This window comes from Rhopalosiphum padi, chromosome 3, assembly GCF_020882245.1.
Source record: "Rhopalosiphum padi isolate XX-2018 chromosome 3, ASM2088224v1, whole genome shotgun sequence".
In the NCBI taxonomy this organism is placed as follows: domain Eukaryota; kingdom Metazoa; phylum Arthropoda; class Insecta; order Hemiptera; family Aphididae; genus Rhopalosiphum; species Rhopalosiphum padi.
In genome coordinates this window covers 58,452,785-58,480,344 of record NC_083599.1, presented here as the reverse complement: position 1 = coordinate 58,480,344, position 27,560 = coordinate 58,452,785, and the positions used below count along the sequence as shown (strand labels likewise).

Sequence of the window (27,560 nt, the reverse complement as noted above, 5' to 3'; positions counted from 1 at the left end):
ATAATAACAATAAAAATGTATGTAGTTTTACGCTCACTAATTACTTATATTTTATAAAATAAACAATTAACATTTATAATTATAATTGTGATTAAAGAGTTTTACAAGATAATCCAGAACGTAAAAACCCCTTAAACTGCACTGAGAGGGTTATGTCAAAAACATGTTGCCGACTTTCATCTGGATAATATATATTGTTATTGGCATGTACTAGCACAAAACTAAGACGGAAGAAGACAGCTTGTTTAGTTTAACAGGCCATAACAAAAATAAAAATAAACATAATTTGTAATGGTTATTATTTTATTAGTTGATTTAAATACTTAATTTATAAACTTAAACCTAGTAAAAAAATATAAAATGAATTAAATAAAAATGTAAGTTATTAATAACAAAGAAAAATTAAATTATTAAAAGATTTTAGGAATTTTTATTAGTTATAACATTCAATAAATTATTTTAATTTTCACATAGTGTTTCTTATAAATCAAATAATTAAATCTACACATGTGAAGTTACAGCACTTGAAACATTGACGGGTGGTAAATAAAATGATCTTATCTGGCGATGAAGATCAGCTACTACTCTATCATCTTTTTCAAATGCAACTACACTTCTGGTAAATTTTATAATTCCTGAAAGAAATAAATAAATACAATACATTTTTAATTCAATATACACAAATAAGTAATTTAAGATATATAATGATAAGTTAAAAATGGAAAATGAAATACAAAGTCATGTTAAGAATAAGATAATTATTTTGTTTATTGTAAATCAACCTGTACTCCAATCTAATTAATTGTTATTAGTTATTATTTTATCTATTGAAACTCAGTTTAAGTGGCTCAAAATAAGTGATGGCATAAGTTAAAGTATATTCTCAATGTGTATGTATGTGTATTTTTGTTTTATGGCTATTAAAAAGACAATGACATTTATTATAATATTATAATGCAAGTATACAATCAAGTTAAAAGAAGTTATAGTATATATAAAAAAAAAAATAGTTATACTTCTAAGTTCCTGCAAAAAAATGTTTCTAAAATAAACAAAAAACAAAAAAAATATTGAATCAATTGTTTAGAGGTAGTTAAATTAAAAAGTATATTAATTAACATAATAATATCAATTTTTAAACTACAGTGTACTGATTATTCACGGAATAGGGTGGCAGGGCATCCACAGATAAGCAAATTCCGCGGATTATCCAAAAAATTAAAATTATGAATTAAACGTATCAACAATTACTAAAAAGTATTAATATGTATTAAACAAGCATATTATATTTTACATCGTTATCAAGTAATTAGCTATCACAACCCAATTAAACCCGATAATTATGTATAATGTAAAGATATATATTTTTTTTGTATACATATGTAGATGATTCCGCGAAAAACAATGGATAATCGAGAGAACACTCTATTTGTATATTATTAAAATTATTATAAGGTAGAGATGAAAATTTAATGATACAAGTGGGCTAAATTTTTTGAAAGTGAAAATCTAGCGACAAAGTGAAAACATAAAAAATGTCAATAAAATTTACAATTGACATTTATAGTTCAATATTGGATAAGAATTCATATATGTTTATAATAAAAACTATGTCAGTTTTATAAATACATTAAAATAATAAAATAAAATAAAATACAAAAAATCCTAATATTTTATATTTTTATAAAGTAATTTAAAATGCAGCACGGGCTATCCCTGCTATAAGGTAAAGTAATTTATTTTACTATTAGTAATACAAAAATCAGTTCGTGTTCGACACCCGACAGTGCAACACGTGTGTTTATCGCAATTTACGTTTTATAGCTTTCGATAGCACAACATTTACGTCGCCGATTGGAAAGGTAATATGTTTTAATTAATATAACGCCCAACCGTCGCATATTCACGCAATGAATAGAAACCAAACGGGCAATATGCCCAAAAATTTCACACCAAACCGTTCTAATACTTCTACCTTAAACAAAACCAAAAATAATATCTTACCTACTACAACCTCAACTTCTTCTTCTAAAACACTTTACAAAACCGCGTCGAATCTACAATCATCTAAATATAAAGTCGGGCCAGGCACCGAACACAATACCGGCGGCCCCTCCACACCAACGAGTAATCATGCCTCACGCATCGCAATCAAGACCCCTTTACCACTCTCCGCTACAACCACATCGTCAACCGATAATACACACACCACAGACACTATCGCTTCTCGGGCAATTAATAATACATTTACTAATGACCAGCCGATAATGGACCGATCGACAATATCTCCATTAAATACCACGAACATTATAAACTTCGCAACCGCTGTAGCCACGGAAAAGATACCAAGCCGCGAACAAGCCCTAGTGTTTAATTCAATTGATGGTATACCTCAAAAAGAATATATTTTAGCAATAGGAAAAATCGTCTCTCCTAAGAACATAACTTTTATTTCTAGAATATCTAATAACCGGTTCTGCATATTCTTGTCCAGCAAACAAATACTCGATAATCTAATCCAAACAACACAAACAATCAATATAAACGAACATACGATACAAATACGTAGATTATTAAACCCGGCCAAAAGATTCATCATATCAAATGTATGCCCATCTATTCCCAATCAAGCTATTACAGACGCCCTTAAAAACCTCGATATACACCCCATATCACAAATAAATCATCTTAAAGCTGGCATCAATATAGCAGGCTATGAACATATTATGAGTTTCCGACGACAAGTATTTTTAAAACACGAAGATATACACAAACTTCCAAATTCGTTAGTAATCTCACTAAATGAAACACAGTTCAGAATTTTTTTTACCGATGATGTATTAACTTGCTTTTTATGCAAAACTACTGGACACACAACAAACAATTGTAAATTAAATATCGAAGACAAATCGGAAAAAAATCCCCTATCCAACACAAAAGACTTAAACAAGTCTGATGTCACGACTGAAGACGTAACAGAATTAATTGAAAATATCCCCCCTCCCTCAAACCCATCCCTAGATAATATACAACTTGACCAAACTGAAAACGATTTGAACGAAGTTTTAGAAGAAACTGAAGTTTTCCCTTCAACCCAAAGCCACATTGCGGATCCTTGCAGTGCGTCCTGTACACCTAAGGAAACACATAAAAGACTGAAATCGGACTCATCGTCCTCTAAACCTCCAAACTCTCCAAATTTTTTACTATCATCTTCCACCACTAATAAAGAAAAAAAAACCAAAAAACCCAAACTACAATCGCGTTCAAATTCTTCAGAGAGCATAGATACAAAGCTGGATGAAGGGCTCAAACCAATCATAGAATTCTTCACGGCCAATGACCCTCTACCAGTCACTTATCTCCAATTCAAATATATCTTAAACAACTTCAACAATAAAGCCATGAATATACACACACTTATTGAAAATGCAAATACAAACATACCAACTCTAATGGACTTGCTTGATAAAATTAGGCATATAACAAAAGAAAGATCAATGAAAACACGATTGACAAAGCTTTCAAATTTACTTTTCCAAACCCAACCTCTCCAATAAAGTGCAATTTAAATTTAAACACCTAATAAAACACACGCGCCAAAAAATCACCCAAATCTTTTCTATACCTTTTATAAAATTTAATCATGGACTCAATTATTCAATGGAATATAAATGGACTAACAAAACACTACACCGAAATCCACCGTGCCAAAAATGTCATCCAACCTATAGCCTTCTGTTTTCAAGAGACTAACCTAAGACCTGACACCACCTTTCCCATACGAGGATACAACGGATTCTTCAAAAACCGTCAAACGAACCTTCGAGCCAGCGGCGGAGTCGCGATTTTTACCTCTGATCTCATCGAAAGCACGGAAATACACATTCAATCTCCACTTGAAGTTATAGCTGTCTCTATACGCCTAAAAACTCCCTTATGCATTTGCAATATTTACCTACCGGACAGTACCAATTTAACACTAAACGATCTCAATGATATCATCAAACAATTACCTAAACCTTTTATTTTTCTCGGAGATTTTAACAGCCGCAATCAAATGTGGGGATCGCATCACACAGACCAAAGAGGCAAAACCATGGAAAAATTCATAGAAAATGAACACCTAATTTTATTAAACACTGGAGATTACACCCGTCACAATGCAGCCCATAACTCTTTTTCAGCTATAGATCTCACAATAACAAATAGTTCTTTTGCCCCTAAAACAGAATGGAACGTACTAAATGAGTATAGCAGCAGCGACCACTGGCCAATTTCCATAAAAATCCTTGAACAATTAACTTCAACCCCTTCACTCGACCGCTGGAACTTAAAAAACCCAAATTGGGAACTTTACCGAGACATCATAAGCCAAGATCTCATTGATCACCCAATTAACCTAAGAAATTCATCCAACCAAACCGAAATAAACTCAATGATCGATAATTTTTCTAACATTATATTAAAGGCCGCTAAGCTGACCATTGGCAAAATAAATACCACAAAACAAAAGAAAACAGTTCCATGGTGGAACAAGGAATGTAATTCAGCTATTAGAGCCTACAAAAAATCATTAAACAAATTTAAAAAGACCAAATCTATCGATGACCACATAACTCTCAAGAAATTTCGAGCACAAGCAAAATATATCACAAAAAAAAGTAAAACTGAATCTTGGCAAAAATACACAAACTCAATAAACTCAAGCTCATCTCCAACGGACATGTGGAACAAAATCAAAGCCATCAAAGGAATACCTCACCAATCATTACCCTTCAATTTAAACCATAATGGTATCTCACTATCATCCCCCACGGATATATCCGAGGCATTTGCCCATCACTTTACTAAAAATAGCTGCAACTCAAATTATGAATATGAATTTATAAATTTCAAACAAAAAACAGAAGCAAATATTAAAAGGGACCTCGAACTCAATTTCCATCATCAAGAAAACACGCTCAATCAACCCTTCAATATAACGGAACTACACAACGCTCTATCAAGATGCAAAAGCAAAAGTCCAGGTCCAGACGGGATACCATATTCTTTCATTCATAATCTTCCAAAGTTAGGTCACGAAACTCTTCTTAAAATTTATAACAGAATATGGGATAAAGGAGTATACCCAGACCAATGGCGCAAAGCAATCGTTATACCGATCCCAAAACCGAATAAAAATAAATTTGACACCGCTAACTATAGGCCCATATCCCTCATCAATACGCTAAGCAAAACAATGGAAAAAATGGTAAACAAACGCTTCGTTTGGTACTTGGAGACATCTAACATAATAACAAACGAACAATGTGGATTTCGCCGTAACCATTCAACCCTTGACACTCTTTCTTCTTTACATACGGACATAACTAACGCCAAAAACCAGAATCAACACCTAATACTAATAGCCTTAGATCTGGAAAAAGCTTATGATATGGTATGGCGAAATAGAGTCCTTAAAATCATTCAAGAATGTGGAATAAATGGTAAAATGTTCCAGTTCCTCCAAAATTTTCTAAATAATCGTACAATACAAGTCAAAGCCCACAATAAACTATCAAACAGCTACCTAACTGAAAATGGCCTCCCCCAAGGCTCAGTAATCAGTGTAACAATGTTTCTGCTAGCCATCAATAATATATTTAAAGAAATACCTAAACCTACAAAACATCTATTATTTGCCGATGACTGCCATATTTATTGCAGCGGACAAGACATTAAAATCACAGTGGAAATACTGCAACAAGCACTCAACACCCTCCAAAGCTGGTCAAATAAGACTGGCTTCAAATTCTCCCCAGGGAAAAGCCAATGTATATCTTTTCACACTCGTACGATAGGGAATCACAAATTATCCCTCAAAGACTCCGAAATACCCTTTTGTAAATCACTACGCATATTAGGTATTATCTTCGATCATAAACTAAAATGGACTCACCATCTCAAAAAACTCAAAAGCTCTTGTAAAACCAAGATGAACATAATGAAAACACTTTCCCACCACACTTGGGGGGCTGACACCAAATGCCTTCTAAACATATATAAATCACTAATACTATCACAAATAAATTATGGGTCAATCATTTATAACACAGCCAGTGAAAATCTACTCAAGATATTAGATCCAATCCACAATGAGGGAATTCGTATATCAATAGGTGCATTCAGAACAAGCCCCATCGACAGCATTCTATGTTACGCCGGAGAATTGCCCCTTAAACTCCTTAGAGAAAAAGATATACTTAACTATGGCATCAAAAGGAGAAGCACCCCTAATCATATAGGATACAACCACACGTTTAACAACCAAAATACAAATCCAACCAACATGATCAGAAAACAAATTCCATCCATACAGGACACCTTCTCCCTCTTATGCAACAAATTCAAAATCCACACATCTGTCAAAAATAAAATAACATTCCCAAAATGTCCACCTTGGAATTGGAAAATTCAACTCAACACTGAGTTAACAATGTACAATAAACACGAAACAAACCCATTAATTATCACGTCCCATTTTAAAGAAATTATCCAAAACAAATATCCTAACTTCTTACAAATTTACACCGATGGTTCCAAATCCACCCATGGAACAGGCTTTGCAATCATCATGGATGAAACCAAAATCTTACATAAACTCCCTCCAGAAAGCAGCAATTTCTCTGCAGAAAATTACGCCATATTAGAGGCAATCAAACTAACAAAGCTGACAATCTCAAATAACTGCATACTCATAATTAGCGACTCTCTAAGTGCTCTCCAGGCTCTTCAAAACCCATTTTCGTCCAATGAAATAACCCAAAACATCCAAAATGAATTATTCCTTACAACAAAAAAAATTGAATTTATGTGGGTTCCATCACATATGGGTATTGCCGGTAATGAAATGGCCGACATGTCAGCAGATAAAGCAACCAAAACAATCGCCCTCCCAACAATCACTGACATCCCAGTTAATGACATAATACTATCAATTAGACAAAAAACAAACATGGTATGGCAAAGCCACTGGGATTCCGTTCCACCTTCCAATAAACTTAAAAAGATTAAAAAATGCACAAAAAAGTGGCACATCCCGCAAAACCTAAGCAGACGACACGAAGTTGCTCTAACCAGACTAAGAATTGGACATTCTTTTCTGACACATGCTTTTCTAATAAGTAAAGACCCACCACCTATTTGCGAAGAATGTCATGAAAACCTATCCATACAGCATATCATCCAAGACTGCCCATCATTCCAAAACATACGAAACTCACTATCGATACCAGGCAACCTAGAAGAAGCACTAAATGAAGACTACAGCACAAAAACATTAAATTTCCTCACAAAAATTAATATTATAAATAACTTATAAATCATTATTTTCAACATGTACATTATGAAAATTTTATATGTCTCAAAAATATTTATATGCTATAACTTGTATTTTATAATTCAAAATTAATGTAACACTCACTATGTAACACCTACAAGGCTAATAACCTCAGTTGTTGAAGCCTCTTTTTTTTTCCAATAAAAAAAAAAAAAAAATAATACAAAAATGTTGAAATATTTTTTTGAAAACATCAATGAATGTAAAATATAATAATATATATAAATGTTTTATGCCCCAATGAACATAGTTTTAGAACTATGAAAAAATAATGAATATTGTTCATAACTTAAATAAGTAGTATTGTCAAAATTTGAACTATAAATAAACTGCGGCTTTGTATTTTAAATATTTTTACATATTTGTAAGAAAAATGTAAGTGGAATTTTATATTCATTTTCAAGTACTTTTTCCAAGCGAATATTTTTTTATATACATTTAAAAAAAATAATAAAAAAAAAATGATGGAAAATCATTAGTTACACAACAAAATAAAATCTTTTATTAAAAATTGCATTAAAATTCTCATTTTCTTTTAATTATTTTCCTCTAATTATTTTGAAAATACTGAGAATTTTTAATTTTGACCACTTTAAAGTACAAACTAATCCAATTTGCTATTTAAAACCACCTTAAAAGTTAAAAATTTAAGATTTTTTTTAACAAGAGAAAACATCATTGTAAAATTAATATATTTACTACTCTGCTTGGAATGTAATATAAATATTTTAACTATAGTTGTTATTTTTTGCACATATTTTTAAATTATAATTTTTTAAGAGCGAATACATGTTTTTTTGGTTAAAATAATGGTGGAATGAAAATTAAAAAAATGTACATGCCATCCACTTCAACTACTATTTTTATAGTCAATAATTACTCACATAAAATTTCTTAAGGAACTTCTACTTTTAATAATAATTCAATTTAACTTTAGATTAGTATATCTTAGTGTTGTACAGGCCATTACAACAAAATCAATGGTATATTATATTTTTTATTACCTTCTCGTCCTTCAGGAAGTCCATATTTTTTTATTACATCCATCTGAGTGCTAACAACTATTGGATAAACATACTGCATAACTTTTAGCATATCATTGCCAGCCTTACTTTTAGCATCTTCTAAATTCAACGCATTTTCACAAGTTGTAAGAGATTCCAAAATCTCAGCCAAAATAACTAAAATGTTTTAAAAGATAATTGAAAAAGTTTTAAAAATATATAAACATATAATCAATTATGGATATAGGTCTATATTAGATTAAATAACAATTTTTGTTTATTTATGAATATATTAGGATGCACTATATACCAATGAGTTTTTGAATGTTTATATTAGACCAGTGATTCTCAATTAGTTATATGAAATTTTGAAGAAACAAATTAGAGTTATCATTAATAATTAACAATATATTTTATCCATTTCATGAAATGGAAACTCTTATTTTACACTTTGTGTAATATTTTTAATTAATTACATCAATAGGTAACTTTTTGTGAAATCGAAATAATAACATTGATACGAGTACATTTTATTACATTTATTCATGATTATTATAATTATGTAATATTGTATTATAATTATATTTTATAATAATAATAAATTATATAAATATAAATAGTTATAATAATTGTTAATTTATTATTTATATAAATAATAAATTATTACTTATTTTTACAAATACTAGAGCTATGGCAATGACTGTTGCATTTTACCGAAGCTTTAAAACAAGCACAACGTTTTGATTCACATTGGCGTTTACAAATGCAACTTAAAATCCTTGTCCCCTCAGAAATATGAGAAACTGTTTCACGTTATGTAAGTTCTTTATCATTATTAACTTTGGTAATTTTTAAAAAATTAGATGTCGTGGGTTTTAAACTTGCTGAATTGTACCACCCTTTTACTAAGCCATACTGAGTTCCGAGTTGGTGAAGTTTATGTTCGTTCTGATTGACAATAACTGCAATTACATTGGCAGGATCTGACGGTCCTAGATCTACTTTAGGTACTGTTATTAAGACGCAATCACCAATTTGTAAATCAGGAACCCTTGTTTGGCTGACCTAAAGACAATGATATTACAATGATTTTAAATAAAAAATAGATTAAATAGGTACAATGATTTAAAAAGATACCTTTAACATGATTTCAGCTGCTTTTTCTTGTCCTTGATATCCAAGTTGACGTTGTTTGTTTATTTGTTCACTAGTTTTACATAAATCACAAATAATAGTTTCGGCAAATTCAACCTCAGTTAACATTTCTGTATTGCAAATACTACAGTATGATGTAATCTGTTCTTTTTCATGTTCAGGTTGAATATTATTTAAAATTTCTTCAAGATGTTCTTCAGTGGTTAGTTTTTTTATTATTTCTGATGGAAGATTTGATGATGACAATCCAATTTTCGGGTCACATCCAAATAATGCTTTATACGGCGATCGTCCTATTATTTGATGGAAAGACGAATTTTTTTGAAACTGTACAAATTGTAATCCAACCGACCATTTTTTAGATTGGTTATCCTTCATCCAAGCACGAATCATATTCTCAATGTCTTGATTACTTCTTTCAACACTTCCCTGACTTTGGGGATGACGTGGTCGGCCGTGGACTATCGTACATTGTGGCCACAGATCCTTTAATTTCTTAATAATGGAGTTAACAAATTCTCGTCCATTATCACTCTGAAGTATTTTAGGGGCTCCAAATTTAAGAAAAATAGTGAGTAATTTGTTTGCCACTTCTATAGCTCGTTTGCTTTCAAGAGGATGCAATAATAAAAATTTTGTATTGTGGTCCTGATAATTCATGATCCATTTATATTTACCCGGGTTTTTTCCTGGGTTTGCCTACATAGTAGGCATTTAATTTTTCATAATATTCAGCAAATGAATCAAATTCCATTTTATAAATTGTATTCCTTGTAATGAACGTTTATATACGGCTCGCATCAAGTCAGAGAACGTACTGGCATCATTTAAAAATAAAAATAAAAACTTTCCAGAGTGCTATTACACTCATACAATTGATGCGATTATTTATCGATAACAGGTGTCGATAACATATTACTTATTAGTATAGTACAGTAAGTTCTACAATAGGTACCTATTTAGTATCTTAATGCTTACAATTTAAAGATACTAGATTCGTGTACTCGTATCAATATTATTATTTCGATTTCACAAAATGTTTCCATTGATGTAATTAATTAAAAATATTACACAAAGTGTAAAATAAGAGTTTCCATTTCATGAAATGGATAAAATATATGTCCATTTCATGAACTAAAATTTGACTTACACGATATGATCGTTGTTCATGAAATGGATATCCATTTCATGAAAAATACGATTACATTAAATGGATGCGACATATACATCTACTTTTAAGAGGTAGGTAGAAATTTATACAATTTGTAAGTGGTACTGGGATATAACATATAAAAAGGCTGAGAATCTCTGTATTAGACTGTATGTACAGTTTAACCTCATAAAATTAAAATTTTTAAAAACTCAATTATCTCAATTAGGACAATAATCAACAAATAATATGGCTTTAAGATATCTTCTACATATTATCTACTTTAAAAGGCTTATTTAATTTGTTGGCAATTTAAAAAGTATTAAATTCTAATGGGTTTTTATTTCAGTTGTAATCAATTTTAGTATATTATGATCAAAAATTGAAGATTTCATAAACTTTAAAATATGAATATGTTCAAACAAGATAGATTTAACATGTAGAATTATAAAATCGATATCTCATATAGAATTTAAAAAAAAATGTATCCTTAATTTCTATTTGTTTCTATAACAACAAAAATATAAATATTATTTTTAAACTTTATAATATTGTATTACCTCTCATAGTATTTGAATCAAATTGTATAGGCGTTGTCATTATTGTTTTTTTTTAAATTAAAAATCAGAAACAAGCCAAATATATTCAACCACTTCTAATGTTGTATGGATAAACTTGTAAGATATTTAATTTTTTTTTTAAATTTTGTAGATATTGTATCAAACTATTTATAAATTATAATAAAGTGCATTGATATTTAATAATTTGTAGTATTTACAGGAATACGTCTGCATGAAGATATCTTAATGTAATGGAAACTTGAAATACACAACTACACACTACACAGTATTCACAGCACACGATTAGTGGAAAATCACTTTAATTTTGATATGTATTTAATCATAGAAAAAATGTTGTGAATAATTTGATAAAGCTAGTTGATAATATTGGCCATCAGATAGCACCAAGAACCAAAATCTAAGAAATCAAACATTATTTGTCTTGAGATATTAATTTATCGCTTGTGTCGACTTCAAAAAGAAAACTACAAGTATTTGACAAAATTTTGTTGAAAATTTATAATTTACCAATTTTTTTCTGTAGCAAATAATATTATTAGATTAGAACTCTATGACGCGGGGTTTTATTGTTGTTATTGATACAGTGATATCACGACGGGTCAGTCGCCGATTTTCGTCAGTGATAACCACGATTTAAGATCATATTCTACAAAATATCTCATTAAATTTAAAGTATCTAAAATCGTGGCGATAATATTGATAATTAACGTGATTTGGTCACAATGTTTTATCCATCGGTAATGCTGTTATATTAATAATAATACTAATATTTCAAACTGCGCGTGCCCAATCTAACCGGTTCATTAGTTGGGATATTTAGACCATTCAGTTCACTGGGTGCTGTTTATTTTATATTTTAATGGTAAGTGTGTTTGGGATTTTGGAATGGGATTAATACTAATGCTTTGGAGCCGATATTATTTGAATCTGCATCTTGCGATATTGAACACTGTATCAATTTCACACATAGTGTCCAAAATACTATGATATATTTTATTCTAGAACAAACTGTAGGGAACCAATGTGACATGATTTAAGTGATAATTTTGCATATTTTTCACTGTTGACGTTTGTGAAACATAAAATTATAACAAAAGTACTCTTCTAATATTTTGCCTACAAAATAATGATGTATCTCATAGTTTATATACTAATCTATAATAAATAATAATAGTTGGTTAGGTAATTTTTCTGTAGAAAAAAAGTATAAGCATCCTTACTCAATTAGTTAACCAAGTGCAGTAATAAACAACTTCTATATGTTACATATTATAATTTGAATTCGATTTGCAGAAACCTCCATAACTTATATAAATGAAACAATAATGATAATTTTTATTAAAGGAAATCAAGATTTTATTTATAAAAATAATATTTACACATGTATAATTATATAAGTAAAATTTAAATTGTAATTTTTATGTAATTTATTAATTTTGGTGTATTTATATACATTATACATAATATAGTAATTTATTAGTAATAATTGTATAATGTGTATTGACTTATTTTATTTTTTAATATTTATGACTTTATTATATTTATATAATATATATAGTATATAATATACTATATTATATTATATTTTAAACTACTATAGAGTGTAGAGTATGGACAGTATAGTGTGTTGTGTATACTGTATAGACCTTTTACGTTTAATAGCTAATAAAATTCAATTGGAAATATAAAAGTATCATGTATCAATGCATAAAGATACATGTATCTTGTATCTTGTATTTTTTCTACATTCACAATATATCTTGTATCTAGATACACTAAAAGTGCTTATCATGTTTTATGATACTTTTTTTTTAGTATCTTGCTCAACCCTGTATATGTAATATATTGTTAATTCTTAATATATCTCAAATATATCTTAATTTATTTATATGATTAAGAGGACACTCTTAAGAGTTATGAGTTATCTAAAATACTAAATTATATACATGTTAATAACTCGCTTATAAAACGAATATCATAAAAAGCAACTATAAATAATGGATATTATTATTACTTTTAAGTTTGATAATAAGTCAATTCACTTTTAAATGTTAATGTTACACAAAATTGGTTCTATTGAATGCAAATTTACTATGTTGATTGTTTGTAAGACAAAGACAGCACACATGTGGATATAGTATCTTGAGCAATACCATTATTTTTTTAATTGTCATTCAGAATGTAGCTCTATTTTATTCTATACAACCATTCTCAACTTTTTAAATATGTTATAAAATTTCAATAATTTCAATTTGGTCTCCCATGTGGAGATCGCCAAAACTTTTAGTAATAAACTAGGTACATATCACATTATTATATTAAAATAATATTTGATTGTTTGATTTTTCTCCGTGATAAGTCAAAGTATCAGATAAGAAATAATATAATTGTGAGTAGGACCTATTTTTTGTTAGCAATAATTTGTGTGGTTATCATATAAGACTAAGTCTAAGTGTATGTTAGTGGAGGTAGTTGGTAAAAATTTTTGTGTAGATAGTATAACAAATTGCATTCACGACTGTAACAAATAACAATAATATTTTACTGTTATTGTGTAACACAATTAGTTAAGTAATAATATCACCATGTTAATTATAATACTATATTGTAGGTTTACCTTTACTTAGTACATGTTTGTGACTTTGTGTCTTTTCTTATAGTAGTATTCGGTTAACACTTCATCATGAGTGTAAACAAAGAGGCCATGGAATGTGAACCTACTACAAATGATGACTATGATGAATTTAATAATGTAGAACCAGGATACAGTGGTATAGAAGAACCATATGATTGTTCAAGACCTAATGACAATTTTGAACCACACGATGCTTCAGGACCTTCTGATGATTTAAAACAAGATTGTTATCCAGAAACCAATGATTTAGAATCAAAAGAAAAAAGTGAACCACTGTTTGTCATAGACAAAACTAAAAACTTTAGACTAAATCGCCCAATACAATACGAGGTAATTTTATATAGTCATATTTTAATATGTACATAATTGTCAGTATTATTTATTAGATATATTAAGTTTTAAAATTCAAATTAAATTTAGTTTTAATAATTTAGTACTCATGTTTTCAATTATTATATTATTAACCTAATTAATGAATAAAACTCATTAATAGAACATATTGATTCAAATTTTTTTTTAAATAATGAATACATTTTTGAACATAACAAATTATTATTGTTTCCATTAAAAAAATTATAAATCAGGGTACTCTTTTCAGTAGGTGTCAAGTGTACTAAACAATTAAGTAAGCAACTGTAATAGATATGTTAATTTTGAATTCAATGATAAATCATTTCATATTAAATAAGATTTGGAGACTATTTTATAAGAATATTTTATATTTATTCTGACATTGATAATACTGTAGCTGGTGGGTTGAATTAATTTCCTTAATAACCTAACCTAACCTAACCTGTCAAAAACAAATCACAAATTATAATAAATAATAATATTTTTATAAAATGTAACTATAAAATATGTTGTACGTATTCATAATTTTGTACAAATTTTATAAAAATTTAAATTTCAAATGCAGACAAAAATAATACCTATGTATTCTCAGTATTAAAAAAAACTTAAAATACTACGAATAAAAAATTTTGATCTGATAATAGTATATTTTTATTATATTACTTGGATGATGATTCCAAATTTAGTTTTTAGAAATAAATTTTATTGATATGTTGGTATAATATTTATCTATATTTTTAGTACAGAAATATATTTATTTAATGTAGTAGAATTGAAGATATTATAATAAGATTTTAATTATTAAAAAAAATACATCTTTTTTTTTCTAGATTTCACCTAATAAAAATAAATATGGAAAAAATAATTTTGCGGCACAAAGACAAAATTCATGTTGGAATTGTAATTCTGTAAATCATTCCTTACATAATTGTCCAGAACCCAGAGTTCAATGGAAAATTGCAAAAAACCGAAATGCTTTTCTTATGCAAAAACAACAGCAACAAAATTCTGGCGGTAGAAACTTCAAAAATCGGTAACTTAAAAAAAAACCTAAGGATTGTCTAAAATATTGTTATGTTGATACTTTTTAAAATGAAATTCACAAATACAGTTAAATAAATATTTTATACATTTAATAAGTGTAGATTCAAAAATATTGTTTAATGTAAATCACTTATACATTAAAGTAATAATAATTAATTAGTTATTAATTACATCATTTGTTATAATTTAGATTTGGAAATCATAAAAATGTACGATACTTTATAGCAGGAACTAAAACTCTATGGAGTGATTTAACACCTGGTAAATTAAGTGATAATTTGTTAAAAGCATTGGGTGTTCCTGAAAATGGACTTCCAGTACATATCTATAAAATGCGAGAACATGGTTATCCTAGCGGATGGCTTGAAGAAGCTAGAGAAGAATATTCCGGAATTTCAATATATACTACACCTAATGAATGTAATTTTAAGTGTTTTTTTTTATTTTATATTAGTATTCAAATTATTTTTATATTAGTGGTCAATATTCAAAATTTTTATGGAATTTGAATTCAGAAATTAAACATATTTAATTTTAATACATATGATATAAAATCAAAATTTCAAAATTATTTGAAATAACTGGTTAATAAGTCATGCTCAGATAAGTATTAATCATATTGTCAGTACTGTAGAATTTTGATTATCCAAACTAATTGAAATCACACATAGTTCAAATATTTGGAACTTTTTAAATGTTATCTGTGTAATTTAATATTTAATATGGGATATATATGTTTTTATAATTATAATATATAATATATTACATTATTGTGGATTAAAAATTATTATAGGTTACATATTATATATATAATATATTTTTGACAATTTTTTTAGTATATTACATTATATTTACTTGTATGTAATGATAATAAATTGTGACAAAAATGATATATAAATATATTATTTTATATCAATACATTTGGATAATAGAAAATTTTATAGATATGTATTGACATATATTAATGTTTAGATAAAACATGGTTCATATAATCAAGGTTCTACTGTATATATAAATTTTAAATATATATGATATATTTATCAATTATATCAGTATTGAATTTGACTAAATATGTTAAATTGAGTCAAATATTTTTAGATAAAAATATTTTTTGTCTATTCTATAATGCTTTTATTAGGTCCTGTAGATTTTTTTTGTATTTTTGAGGCTGGCTATCTGGTTTTATTATTTATTTTAAATTATCATTCAAATTTACATATAATATTATTGCATCTAAACAAAATATTTATATCTGTTGTTGTTTTTTAGGTTTACCTCTTCCTGGTAGAGAAAATGGAATAAATGATTATTTCCATTGCAATATCAACGAGAGAAAATTACATGAATTTCCTGGATTTAATGCTCCTTGTCCACCAGATGTTATTGATGTATGATTTTTTTTCTTATTAGTTAAATTATTTATCTTATTAATGTTTTGATAATTAGTATTATATAATATTTATTGTATTGTTTTAGGAAGGGAAAAAATTTGGTTGTCCTGAATATAATCCCGAGCAAAGCCTTAAACATATGTATGAAAGATTAAAAAATGGGCAAATCGGTAAAAATGGAATAGCGTTGTCTGGAACTAGTAGTCAAGACATGGGTCTTGCATCTATCAAAAATGGTAATGATTTAAAAGGATGTCAGCCCTTTATTTTTTTGGTCCACATGCAACATAAATAAAATTCATGAGCCAGGATCAAAATCATTTTTTTTAAAAAACGTTTTTTGAGTGTTCTTAGAATAAAATGACTCATTATAAAAACTATAGAGAATAATATTTTTGTTGTTATGACATATCCATTTGTTGAAATATTGTCTCAAAATAATTTAATATTAATTTAAATTTTTATTTTTAAATTTAAAATAAAGTCAAATAATTATAAAACTGATATGTCAAACCTTTAAAAATATTATCCTCTATGGTTTTTATAATAAACTTTTTGCTCAATAATCATAAAAATTATTAATTTCAATAACTGTGCTTTAGTATTAACTTTTTTCTATATTTTAATTTTTAAGCTTGATTTTAACATTATTAATTTATAATATTTATAATACTCATGTCATGCTTATAACTTAAAATATCAAAAAAAAAGTCGATGCTTAAGCACAATAATGTTTTTACCTTTAACTCGGGTGAATAGGTAAATTTACTCTAATATTAAAGCTAATAAAATTGATTCTACTGAATAAAAATTTGGTATGTTGTATGTTTGTAGATGGACAACAAGACACATGCGGGTGTAGTCTTCTTAAACCACCGTATTATGTTATGATATTAAACTTGAAAGCAATTATAAAATACTATATTCAAACATTGACTCAGGATGGTTCTAAGATTTTAATTCTAATAATTATGCTTGCATCTTATTCATTTATTTAACATTATTCTGTATTTTTATTTGTTCTTTGTGGATATAAATAATAAAATAAAAAGAACTTTTTTTAATCCCAACCAAATTTAATCTATTTCTAATGTATAACAAAATTGCTTGAATTGATTCTCTAATAACTGCTTATTGAAGAAAATAACAATGATTCTAGAATCAAAACATTCCATGATTTAGAATCTAGATATTTAAAATCTTAATAAAACTATTTATACATATAATAGTCTAATTCTGTATATAATTGGTATTCAACATAAAGTATTTATTCACTATATATTTAGAGTAGTTATTAAGAACTAATATTATTATTCAATTATCAATTTCCTAGATGACTATGATACAAATGTTATGATCTCACATACTTCAGTATTATATTAATATTTATTTTATACTAATTTAGTTGATTTCTTCGTAATTTTAATAATATATATTTGAATAATTTAGAATGTTCAACTGATGGAAACACCTTGGATATAAAAATTAAAGAAGAATTAAAAAAAGGACCACCCTCATCGCCAGAAGATGGAGAAATTACGGAAGATGAAAGTAAATCTGAAAATAATGACGAAAAGGTGAGACTGATTATAATTTTAGTGTAATGTTAAATACATTGTTCAAATATTAGTTCATCAAATTCAAAGTTAAATTTTAATATATTATGGCTAATAGAATGTGTAATTTAAATTGGTTATGGCTTAATATCAACTAGTATTTAGTATTAACATTCAATATTAGAAAATGTTGTATCTAGTATTTTAATTTAGTATTATTTAAATAATTTAAATAAAAGAACTATGTATTATTTTTGCTAAAATTATTAAACAATTCCATACATAGTTCATATTTGTTAAGACACTAAAAAATAAATAATAAATAATAATTCTACAATAAATCAAGACTATTTTTTTTATATTCATAATGTTTTTAAGAATTATTTATGATCATTGCCTGCTCATTGACTGATGGTCATAGAAAACACTAAGGAAGTAAATTTTTAGTTGATTGTAAATTACAGATATATAATTTTGTTAACCGTATGTTTATATTTATGAATTAATTTTCAATATAATTTGTGCTAGCTATAATATTTTTTTTAATGTAATCTTTATATTATACACTGTATTGTTATGTATAGATTGATTTTTATATGAAGATTGTCTATCAACTAAAAATAATAATAATAATTATGAATTTAAGTTGTAATAAAAGCGGTATCTTATATTTAATAATACAATAATATATGTATAATACTAATAAGTAAAATTAATTTACTAATATGTTAATATACAATTTTATTTTTCAGTTCTCATCTAATGAAACAGTGCCGGAAATTGATGAGCAAAATACTTCAAAGTCCTTTGTAAGTTGTGTAGATACCCAAAATGATTCTCAAACAAATATCTCTGATTCAAAAATGACGGAAAATGAATTGTTCTCAACACCAACATCAAAAAGGCAATTTGGTGATGTGAAATCTGAAATCCTTGGCACTCCAGTTCTTAAAAACTTTTCTTCATATGGAAATAGACCAACCCATGAACATTTTGCTAAAGGAATGGTTGATATGGTAGATCATGAAAACTTACCAAATTCAATAGGGACATTCCAAAAATTGAAAGAAATATTAAAAGATGTACGCAAGACAATTAAAGATTTAATATGATTTACTTTCACATTTTATTTAGACAAAATTATTTTGTCGCTCTTAAAATTAAGTTATAATTTTATCAATATTTACAATGAAAAACTCAATTCATGAACTATTAGTGACAATATACTTTCATTAGTATTGTTTTATTATAAACTTATATTAATATATTCATGACAAATATAAAACATTAATATTAAAAAAATGTATAATTATTCAATTTTAATTATATAATTTCAGACTTATCTTTCCACTTTATGCTTAAAAAATATAATGAATTATAGAGGTTATAAATACATTTTTGGGACTATAATATTTAATATTATAATGCAGTATATAATCATGTTTGTATTTGTTTAGTTACGATAATTTCTAGTATAGTTGTGTCTAATATATTGACATGTAACTTAATTATTATGCTAAAACATAATTTTAATGATTTTTACTGCGTTAATTTTTTATATAACAACACAGTATTTCAAAAGCTATTAACATTTCACTTTATAATTTCCAGTCAAAATAAAACCTAATTAAAAAAAAAAAATTATTTATTTTATTGTTATAATTTTTATTTTTACTTTTTTGAATGACAACATTCATTTTTTTTTTATTCTGAAGTTAAATATTTTTCATAGTATCATTATACATAAAAATTAAAATTTGGAGAAGTAGTTATGAGTAATACTCAAAGTTTAGTTGAGCAGAATGAAATGACACGATAACAATCCGCAAAATATTGGTCTTCTACCTTGCTCATCTAAATTTTAAATACTTATTTGTTATTATTCTTAAACTACTCATCTGCCCTTTGATTTTTATGTACCTAGATACTCCAATAAATATTTCACTGCAGAACAAAAATTAAATATGTATGTTGTATTGTTGTCATTTAAAAAGTTAAAAAAGTTAAAAATTATATGCAATTTTATTTTTTTAAATGGTAATAGATTTTGTAATAATAAGTATTGTTTGATAAAAAAATTATCCTGTATGTATGTATGTAAATGTATAATAATAATTACTATTGTTACATTTTGTTTTATTCAGTAAGTTATTAATAATTAATTTATATCAATTAACAACAATTTCCTTTACATTTTCTAATTTATAACCATCATTTTCCAAGTATTGGTAAAATATAAATTGAGTTATATTAATTTAATATCTAAAAGAACTGAGTTTTGCATATTAAAATTTAATATTTAAGTTTCGCCATTAAAACCATAAATACTAAAATTGTGTTCCTATTATAATTTGATTATGTATAGTGAGCGACACCAAATTTGGCTAATAATTGATGCGACCTCATACATTATGTTATGCATGTATTTTGTAAATGGTATGGGAGTAGTTGAGAGCCTATAGATACTAGTAAGAGTATGGCAAGCGGGAGGAGTAGCCTAGCCTAACCTAACCTAGGAGGAGTATGTTGTCCATTTTTCGTGTCGCTGACTAAATAAACTATAATAAGAATATTATAATATATAGTAATGATTTATGTAATTATTTTTTCTCAAATTATAGACATAATCTGTACACAATGTAACTTATTTTACATGATTGAAATTAATCAGTTAATTATCAACATTTTTTATTAGTGAAACTAGTTACGACTCTTTTAGTAAGGAATTATTGAATTTGGATAACAAATGTTTATTTTTTCTTCACAAAATAAAGACATGTTTTTGAATTATAGTAATATTCTAGAGAAATAAACATTAGTTTACCATCTGATAAAAACATTTTGAAAAACAAGAATGTCTGAACTAACAAAATGTGTTATTATATTTGGTATCTATTATATAATCGAGTTGTAAATAAATTAAATATGTTGTAACTTATATTAAATTATTAAGTGTATTAATAGTATTTTGTGTACAAAGTGTATAAGTGTCTCATATGAATTGTCCCATTAGTAACTTTTTAAAAATCAGCTTTAAACATTAATTTTCTACATTTTCACAATTAAAATTGTATTTTTATCTTTTTATCAAAACTTTACATAAATATAAAAATTGTATCAATTTATGATTTATACATACATATATTTATGTGTGTAAAAACATTGTACTATATTGTACAAAATTATTATTCACTTTATTTAGTAATATTTTTGTCTTATCTATTAAGCCAATAATTGTACAGTATAAAATATAATACAACCTTATAAATTTAAACTAATAAACTAATATTTTATAATAGAATTGAGTTTTATGCTTTTCACAAAGTAAAATAACTATTTTATGTAAACTTTATATCTTGTATTTAAATGATGTATTAAATCATATTAATAAAATGTCTTTTGCAGAATATTTTATTGTTTTAATTGATTCATACGATTCATTTATGAAACATAATTTCTCCAATTGAGAAGATACCTACGAAGAAATTTAATAACATATAATATTACTAGCTTTATCATTGGATTAGAAAAATATTTTGTATATTATATTTTTTTATTTTAAGTCATCATAATACACTTTTATAATATTATTTGACTTTTATTTTGCTATTTAAAAAGAATAAAAACGTTCAATATAAAATGTGTTCAAATGTTTAAGTGTGAGTAAAAAGATGGTAACTTCTTGTTTTTTATTGAATAGGATAGTCTTCCAAATCATCCACGTTCAATATAAATATACATTAAATGTTCATTTAATTAGGAATATTATACAATTTATTACTCATCTTATTTTGATTAAGTAAAATAAGTAAAAATAATAATATATTATAGAAATTAAAAAAATGTACAATATATAATGTAAAACTAATAATACTTGTACTACTAGTAACTTAACATTTCACTAACAAGTATTAAAGTAATTTTTCTTTTTCGACATAAATTACAACAATATTTTATGTTTTGTGAATCATTATTTTTTTGGTTATTATTACTTTAATTGTGCAGCTTAACAAATAACATTGATTTTCTCGTTTGTAAAGGTTCAATGAATATGCAAATGTGAAGATTTGCGGTCGGAATTAAACTACAAAAGATTTAAACTTAATTTTTTTTTTATTTAATTATTTTTAATTTAAATTTTCAGTTACATTATTAGTCTGTTGATCCAGTAGTTGCTTAGTAAACATTCCTTAAAGAATAAAGATGATGCGCAAATTATGGGGCAAACCTACTTAATTGAATTTTGGTGCTAGATAATTTTTACTGTCAAATCCAGTTATATAAAATTAATCAAAACAAGTTGATAAATATTTGCTTATTATAATATTTCAACAAACATTATCAACAAACATTGATATTCTTCTAGAGGTGGTTCAACAAGTATTACATCAAATTCAACATTTAAATTTTTTAAATTATATGTACTAAGATTATACTTCAGAAACATTGGCGGAGTAGCAGTTTGAAATACAAGTTGATCCTATTGGAACATTCGATAATTATAGTACAAGCATTTAAAAGAATTAGCATATATCATTTAAAAATAATTAAAATAAATATGTCATTAGTATAACTTATTAATTTAAATGTTAATAAAGTATGTAAATAATAAAGTCAGTTAAAATTGTTTTTAACTTCATTGATTTGTATTGAAATATATTGCTTAAAATGCTGTTTTTTAGTTTTTTTTGTGTGTGTAACATAAAAATATTTTATAATAATTATACATAATACTATAGAATAAGTTTTAGTATTCATAAGACTGATGATACTGATGATATTCATGATGATAGGATGGACACCCACACAACGTCCGATTGTTGCTGCCGGGCTTACGGTTTACGATATTGACTTCGACAGATCTCGCATTAAAATATCATGATTATAATCTCAACAATATTACAGTTGAATAATATGAAATTCCAATAATAATAACAACAGATCATTGGTTTTGAGTCACCAACTGAAACAAGCAATTGTTGGCAAGTTGCAAATACTAGGGTACCAAATTCCATTATGTCCACAGAACCACAAAACAAATACCTACACATTATTTGGGTATATCGTTGGATGTGATTGATAGTTGAGTGTAGGGATTGCCGGGACTAGTGTCTAAGTAGGATAATACTTAGCTAGTGAGCTCGATTAAGTTGCTATCAGTTAAAAACGGAACATTAAATATTTGAAAAAATATAAATAATTAAATTCCTTAAGTAATCAAAATTGGGGCTAATATTAGCTTTGTATTACTATGTCTTACAATTAAAATGGTGACAACTTTTCCACTGCTGAGGCTTATGTTCGTGAAATGGTCAATACTACTGTCTACGGTGGTTATTGCGAATTGGTTGCAGCTGGAACTAATAATATCTACTAATAAAGCAACTAATAATTTGTTATCCTTTGAATATTAATGTTATTTAAGCCTATTTTTTATTTTTATTATGTTCTTGTTATATAATTTATACCATTCTTAAATATACATATACACATATTATTTATTATTCATGTGAATGTGTAGTCCAAGTAGATAAATAATATATTATGTGCATTTAAAAATTTATAATTTTTAATCTTGGTACCTTTAAAGTTAAGAGCGAGTTTAGGAGTTTTTCCCCAGTTTTTAGTATGGAAATGTTACTAAGCTTCGTATCTACTATCTGATCTGGTATATATTTACCATTTATATTTATATTACAAAATATAGATAATTAAATATTATACTAAAATAATTCAGTAGCTATTTAAAATGATTGTATATTATAAGCATATGTTTAAAGTCGATGACGCAAGTAAGCTGAGACAGCTATTTGTAAAAAAATAAGTAATATTATTTTTTCCTTTATTTAAAGACTCTGTTGTATACGCAAGTAAACTAAAAAGTGCTTAGCTAGTTATAAGCTTATATATTAAATGTTATTCGAATATCCATAATCATAATTTCAACATTATATTTTATTTTAGATATTATTATAATATAATAGGTGTTTAACATAAACAACATTTTTTAAATCAGTATATACCTATATACCTACCATTTTATTTTTATGCAATAATATTAACAATAACTAATAAGTTTCCTATATAGATATATTTTAAATTTGATGAATTAATCGATTTAAATTAAATGTTATTATAATCATAATATATTTTTATATTAATTTATTTATTAATATTCTATTATAATATAATATAATACTTTTAGTACAAAAACGGAATAATATCGTTTATAATTAGTAATACGTAGTTCGTTTTCTTTTATTTTTAATAAACGTTAATATCTACCTACGAAAAGATATAAAATGATGTAGGTATAGGTAAATTACAAATAAAACCTCAAATTATTTATACTGAATGTCTGACTCAGACAAATGTACATGCAAGCGGTATAACTTTACTTATTATTTTCTCAGGGTTATCTCAGCTCCGCCCGTGTCATTATGGAATTTTGAAAAAAATAATTTTTATTTGATTGTATATGTATACATCGTGGATTAAACATGCTACGGCTTATTGCTATTGAATTAATTTTTCAATATTTATCAATCGCCATCTGGGTTATTTAATATTTTAAATCAATTATTTAAAAGTTTTGGATTTTCAATATGGTCAGTTTTACTGATTCATTTATATTTTGTTCACTTTTTTTTTTACATACATGACAAATATATTATTGCTGAATGAATGCATATTTTCTATATGATGAACATCAAACTACTGAAAAAGAACAGCTGATGCGAATTATTAAATTTAATTAATAATCTTCTAACTTATATTATTAACCATCACGTGGAAAGATTGAAGTATGAAACACCTGTCATTTATAGATTTATCCAGCACTATACCAAAACTTATAAGGTATGTATATTGTATATATCTACTTATATTCATAATGTGGTACAACAAGTTTAATAACTTAAACTAGTTAAAAAAAATTAGATAACTTAACAAGATTTGTTATTTGACTATTTGAGGGTATGCTATTGAATACTCAGTGACTATATACAATACTACATGAAAGGGCCTATTTATATATTATATTTCCCATTAAAGACCCTTTAATTTATTATCAAACATTACACGGTTCAGTTAAGTTAACCAGGCCTCTTTCACATTATTTTATGTATTTTAAGTATTCAAGGTTGAAATTTTTCAGTTATTCTAAATTTTCTTACAGTCATTATAGCCATACAAATCCATATCATTACCTTTTATTAAATTTGCATTGTAAAACCACTAAAACCTGAAATGAAATTACGCATTAATTACAATGATAAAACACATAGATATTAATGATGTTTTATAATTAGTTTACTTTATGTTTTATTAAACCAAATTTTTATAGTACCAAATTTTACTGTCACCTGTCTGTTTTTTATTATTTATTATGAAAATAAATTTCTTGGATCCATATGGGAAAGTAAAATCGTTGCCTATTTGTGAATACTGTGTGTTTGTGTTACAATTAATTAAGTGGTTGAAGAAAATATGAAAAATGTCGATTCCAAAATATATTGAAGTGTGTAACTATATTTGTTTTAAAAATACTCGAGGTGAAGTTGAGTTGATCCGAGATAGTTTATAATCTCCTATCAGAAAGCGTGTTGATGTCTTCGGCTCAAACGAAAAAATTTTCTACACCTATGATAATACCTAATTACGGGTAAACCGTATATTATCAATTATTATCATATCCGTTGTATAGTCGTGTAGAGTCTGTGCAAACTGTACCGGCCGTCCTATATTATAAGTTATAACCAAACGATGGCTGCATTCTAAATCCCGTACGCGCGCAACGTTATTTAATGTTTATAATAATTATTAAACTATATTATAATGTCGTTGTTGATTTGAAGAAACGCGACAATACGTTTTGTGTGCGACTGCAAAACGATCGGCGGCGATGCGGGCGACGCGAGCTTTTTAGTAGCCGTGGAGAGGGTGGCGCGGTATATTATAAATCCTTCCCTCAGGGCGAAGGGGGTGAACCTACGTCGGAACATACACGTCGCACTCAAACCGTGTGTATGTGTGTATATATATATATATATATATATGTACAGGCATGTAAAAGCGCACAATTATAATACTATAGCGTCTAGCATACGTACGTATATATACGAACATATTATTATATGTATTAGATGTGCGCGCGTGTCTGTGTGTGACTGGAGCTCTCGCGTAAGCCTAGTACCCCTCCGACGGAAGGGTGTGTATATATAAACATAGCGGCATCGGGTAAGGGGTGAGGGGAGGTGGTGGAAGGCCGAACGAGAGGATTAACGCGATCGGATGTAGCGTACCGTGTAATTGGATCCGTTTCGGTGCGACGACGACTGCGACTACACGACTACGACGAATACGACGACGACTACGACGCCGTTCGCCGATTACGATGACTATATAGTGTATAATAATATATACATGAGTATATACTATATTTCTGCTTTACTCGCTCACTCACTCACACATACTCTCTCTCTCTATTTCTCTCCGTCTTTTCCTCGCCGCTCTCTGCAGTTTCCTCTTCAACACTATCTCTCGGTCGGTCTCGTGGGTTGATTTGTCGTGACGTTTAAATTAAACTGTGAAAAAAAACCACCACTCGCTGCGCCGAAAAACGCGCGAGTTTTATCTCTCGTACATAATTCTAATGGCATACCGCTCTCTGCCGATTCGTATATAGAGCGCGGGCTTTGATTTAATGTTTTCCCGCCGAGATACGTCAGCCGACCCGCGGGGCCGCCGCCGGCTGCGATGCGGATAATTCGGCTAATAAACGCGAACCGATTTAAAACAGCCCGATGTTTTCGTTCTACAGTCGTTAAATCGTGCGACCATATTATAACATATTATATTGTCAAACGTATGGCACGTGTACGTTTTTTACCCGTTCCGTTTCCCGTCGCGGCGTCCCGATGGCGATGTTGTATACGCTACAATTTTGGTTCATATAGGCAGTTTTGCGTGTGAACGTTAGAATATCGTTCAGTGGCTTTGGGTGGAGATTGAAATGTGAGCGATGGCCGACAGGGCAACAGACTTTGTGGAGTTTACCCAACTCCATCTATTATTTCCGAAGCCCCCGAGAAGACAAGAAAACGTCCACGCTTTTGACGAGTATTATTGTTTTATATGAATAAAGCTTGGGAACATTGGCACGATTAATAATCATGTATTCTTGTATTATCTATTCATAATTCAACTTATAACTTTATTTTTGCTGTAAATCGACTTCTAATAAGTCGATCACGGAACGAAACGTTTTGTATGGTATATTCAACAAACGGCTAGCTTAAGTTATTAACAAAT

The 27,560-nt window shown here is 27.3% G+C and overlaps 3 protein-coding genes across 5 annotated transcripts; 1 reads left to right on the top strand and 2 right to left on the bottom strand.

The window, feature by feature from the left end:
* Window positions 1-285: 285 nt before the first annotated feature.
* Window positions 286-11,600, bottom strand: LOC132924147 (protein C10). 2 transcript variants are annotated; one of them, XM_060988275.1, is made up of 3 exons: window positions 11,469-11,600; window positions 8,386-8,562; window positions 286-635 (listed from the first exon to the last, which is right to left on the bottom strand). In XM_060988275.1, the coding sequence occupies exons 1-3, from the start codon at window positions 11,482-11,484 to the stop codon at window positions 502-504; spliced, it is 327 nt and encodes a 108-aa protein (XP_060844258.1). In that variant the 5' UTR covers window positions 11,485-11,600; the 3' UTR covers window positions 286-501. The 2 variants fall into 2 exon arrangements, with proteins under 2 accessions (XP_060844258.1, XP_060844257.1); XM_060988274.1 differs by having other exon boundaries at window positions 11,251-11,575.
* Window positions 8,945-11,184, bottom strand: LOC132927750 (KRAB-A domain-containing protein 2-like). The gene is made up of 2 exons (XM_060992338.1): window positions 9,523-11,184; window positions 8,945-9,450 (listed from the first exon to the last, which is right to left on the bottom strand). The coding sequence occupies exons 1-2, from the start codon at window positions 10,198-10,200 to the stop codon at window positions 9,199-9,201; spliced, it is 930 nt and encodes a 309-aa protein (XP_060848321.1). The 5' UTR covers window positions 10,201-11,184; the 3' UTR covers window positions 8,945-9,198.
* Window positions 11,601-11,779: 179 nt separating the features above from the next.
* LOC132924146 (zinc finger CCHC domain-containing protein 8 homolog) lies at window positions 11,780-21,657 on the top strand. 2 transcript variants are annotated; one of them, XM_060988272.1, is made up of 8 exons: window positions 11,780-12,133; window positions 13,935-14,236; window positions 15,088-15,290; window positions 15,492-15,721; window positions 16,571-16,689; window positions 16,778-16,928; window positions 18,142-18,269; window positions 19,001-21,657. In XM_060988272.1, the coding sequence occupies exons 2-8, from the start codon at window positions 13,955-13,957 to the stop codon at window positions 19,358-19,360; spliced, it is 1,473 nt and encodes a 490-aa protein (XP_060844255.1). In that variant the 5' UTR covers window positions 11,780-12,133; window positions 13,935-13,954; the 3' UTR covers window positions 19,361-21,657. The 2 variants fall into 2 exon arrangements, with proteins under 2 accessions (XP_060844255.1, XP_060844254.1); XM_060988271.1 differs by having other exon boundaries at window positions 11,785-12,133; window positions 13,932-14,236.
* The last annotated feature ends 5,903 nt before the right edge of the window (window positions 21,658-27,560 follow it).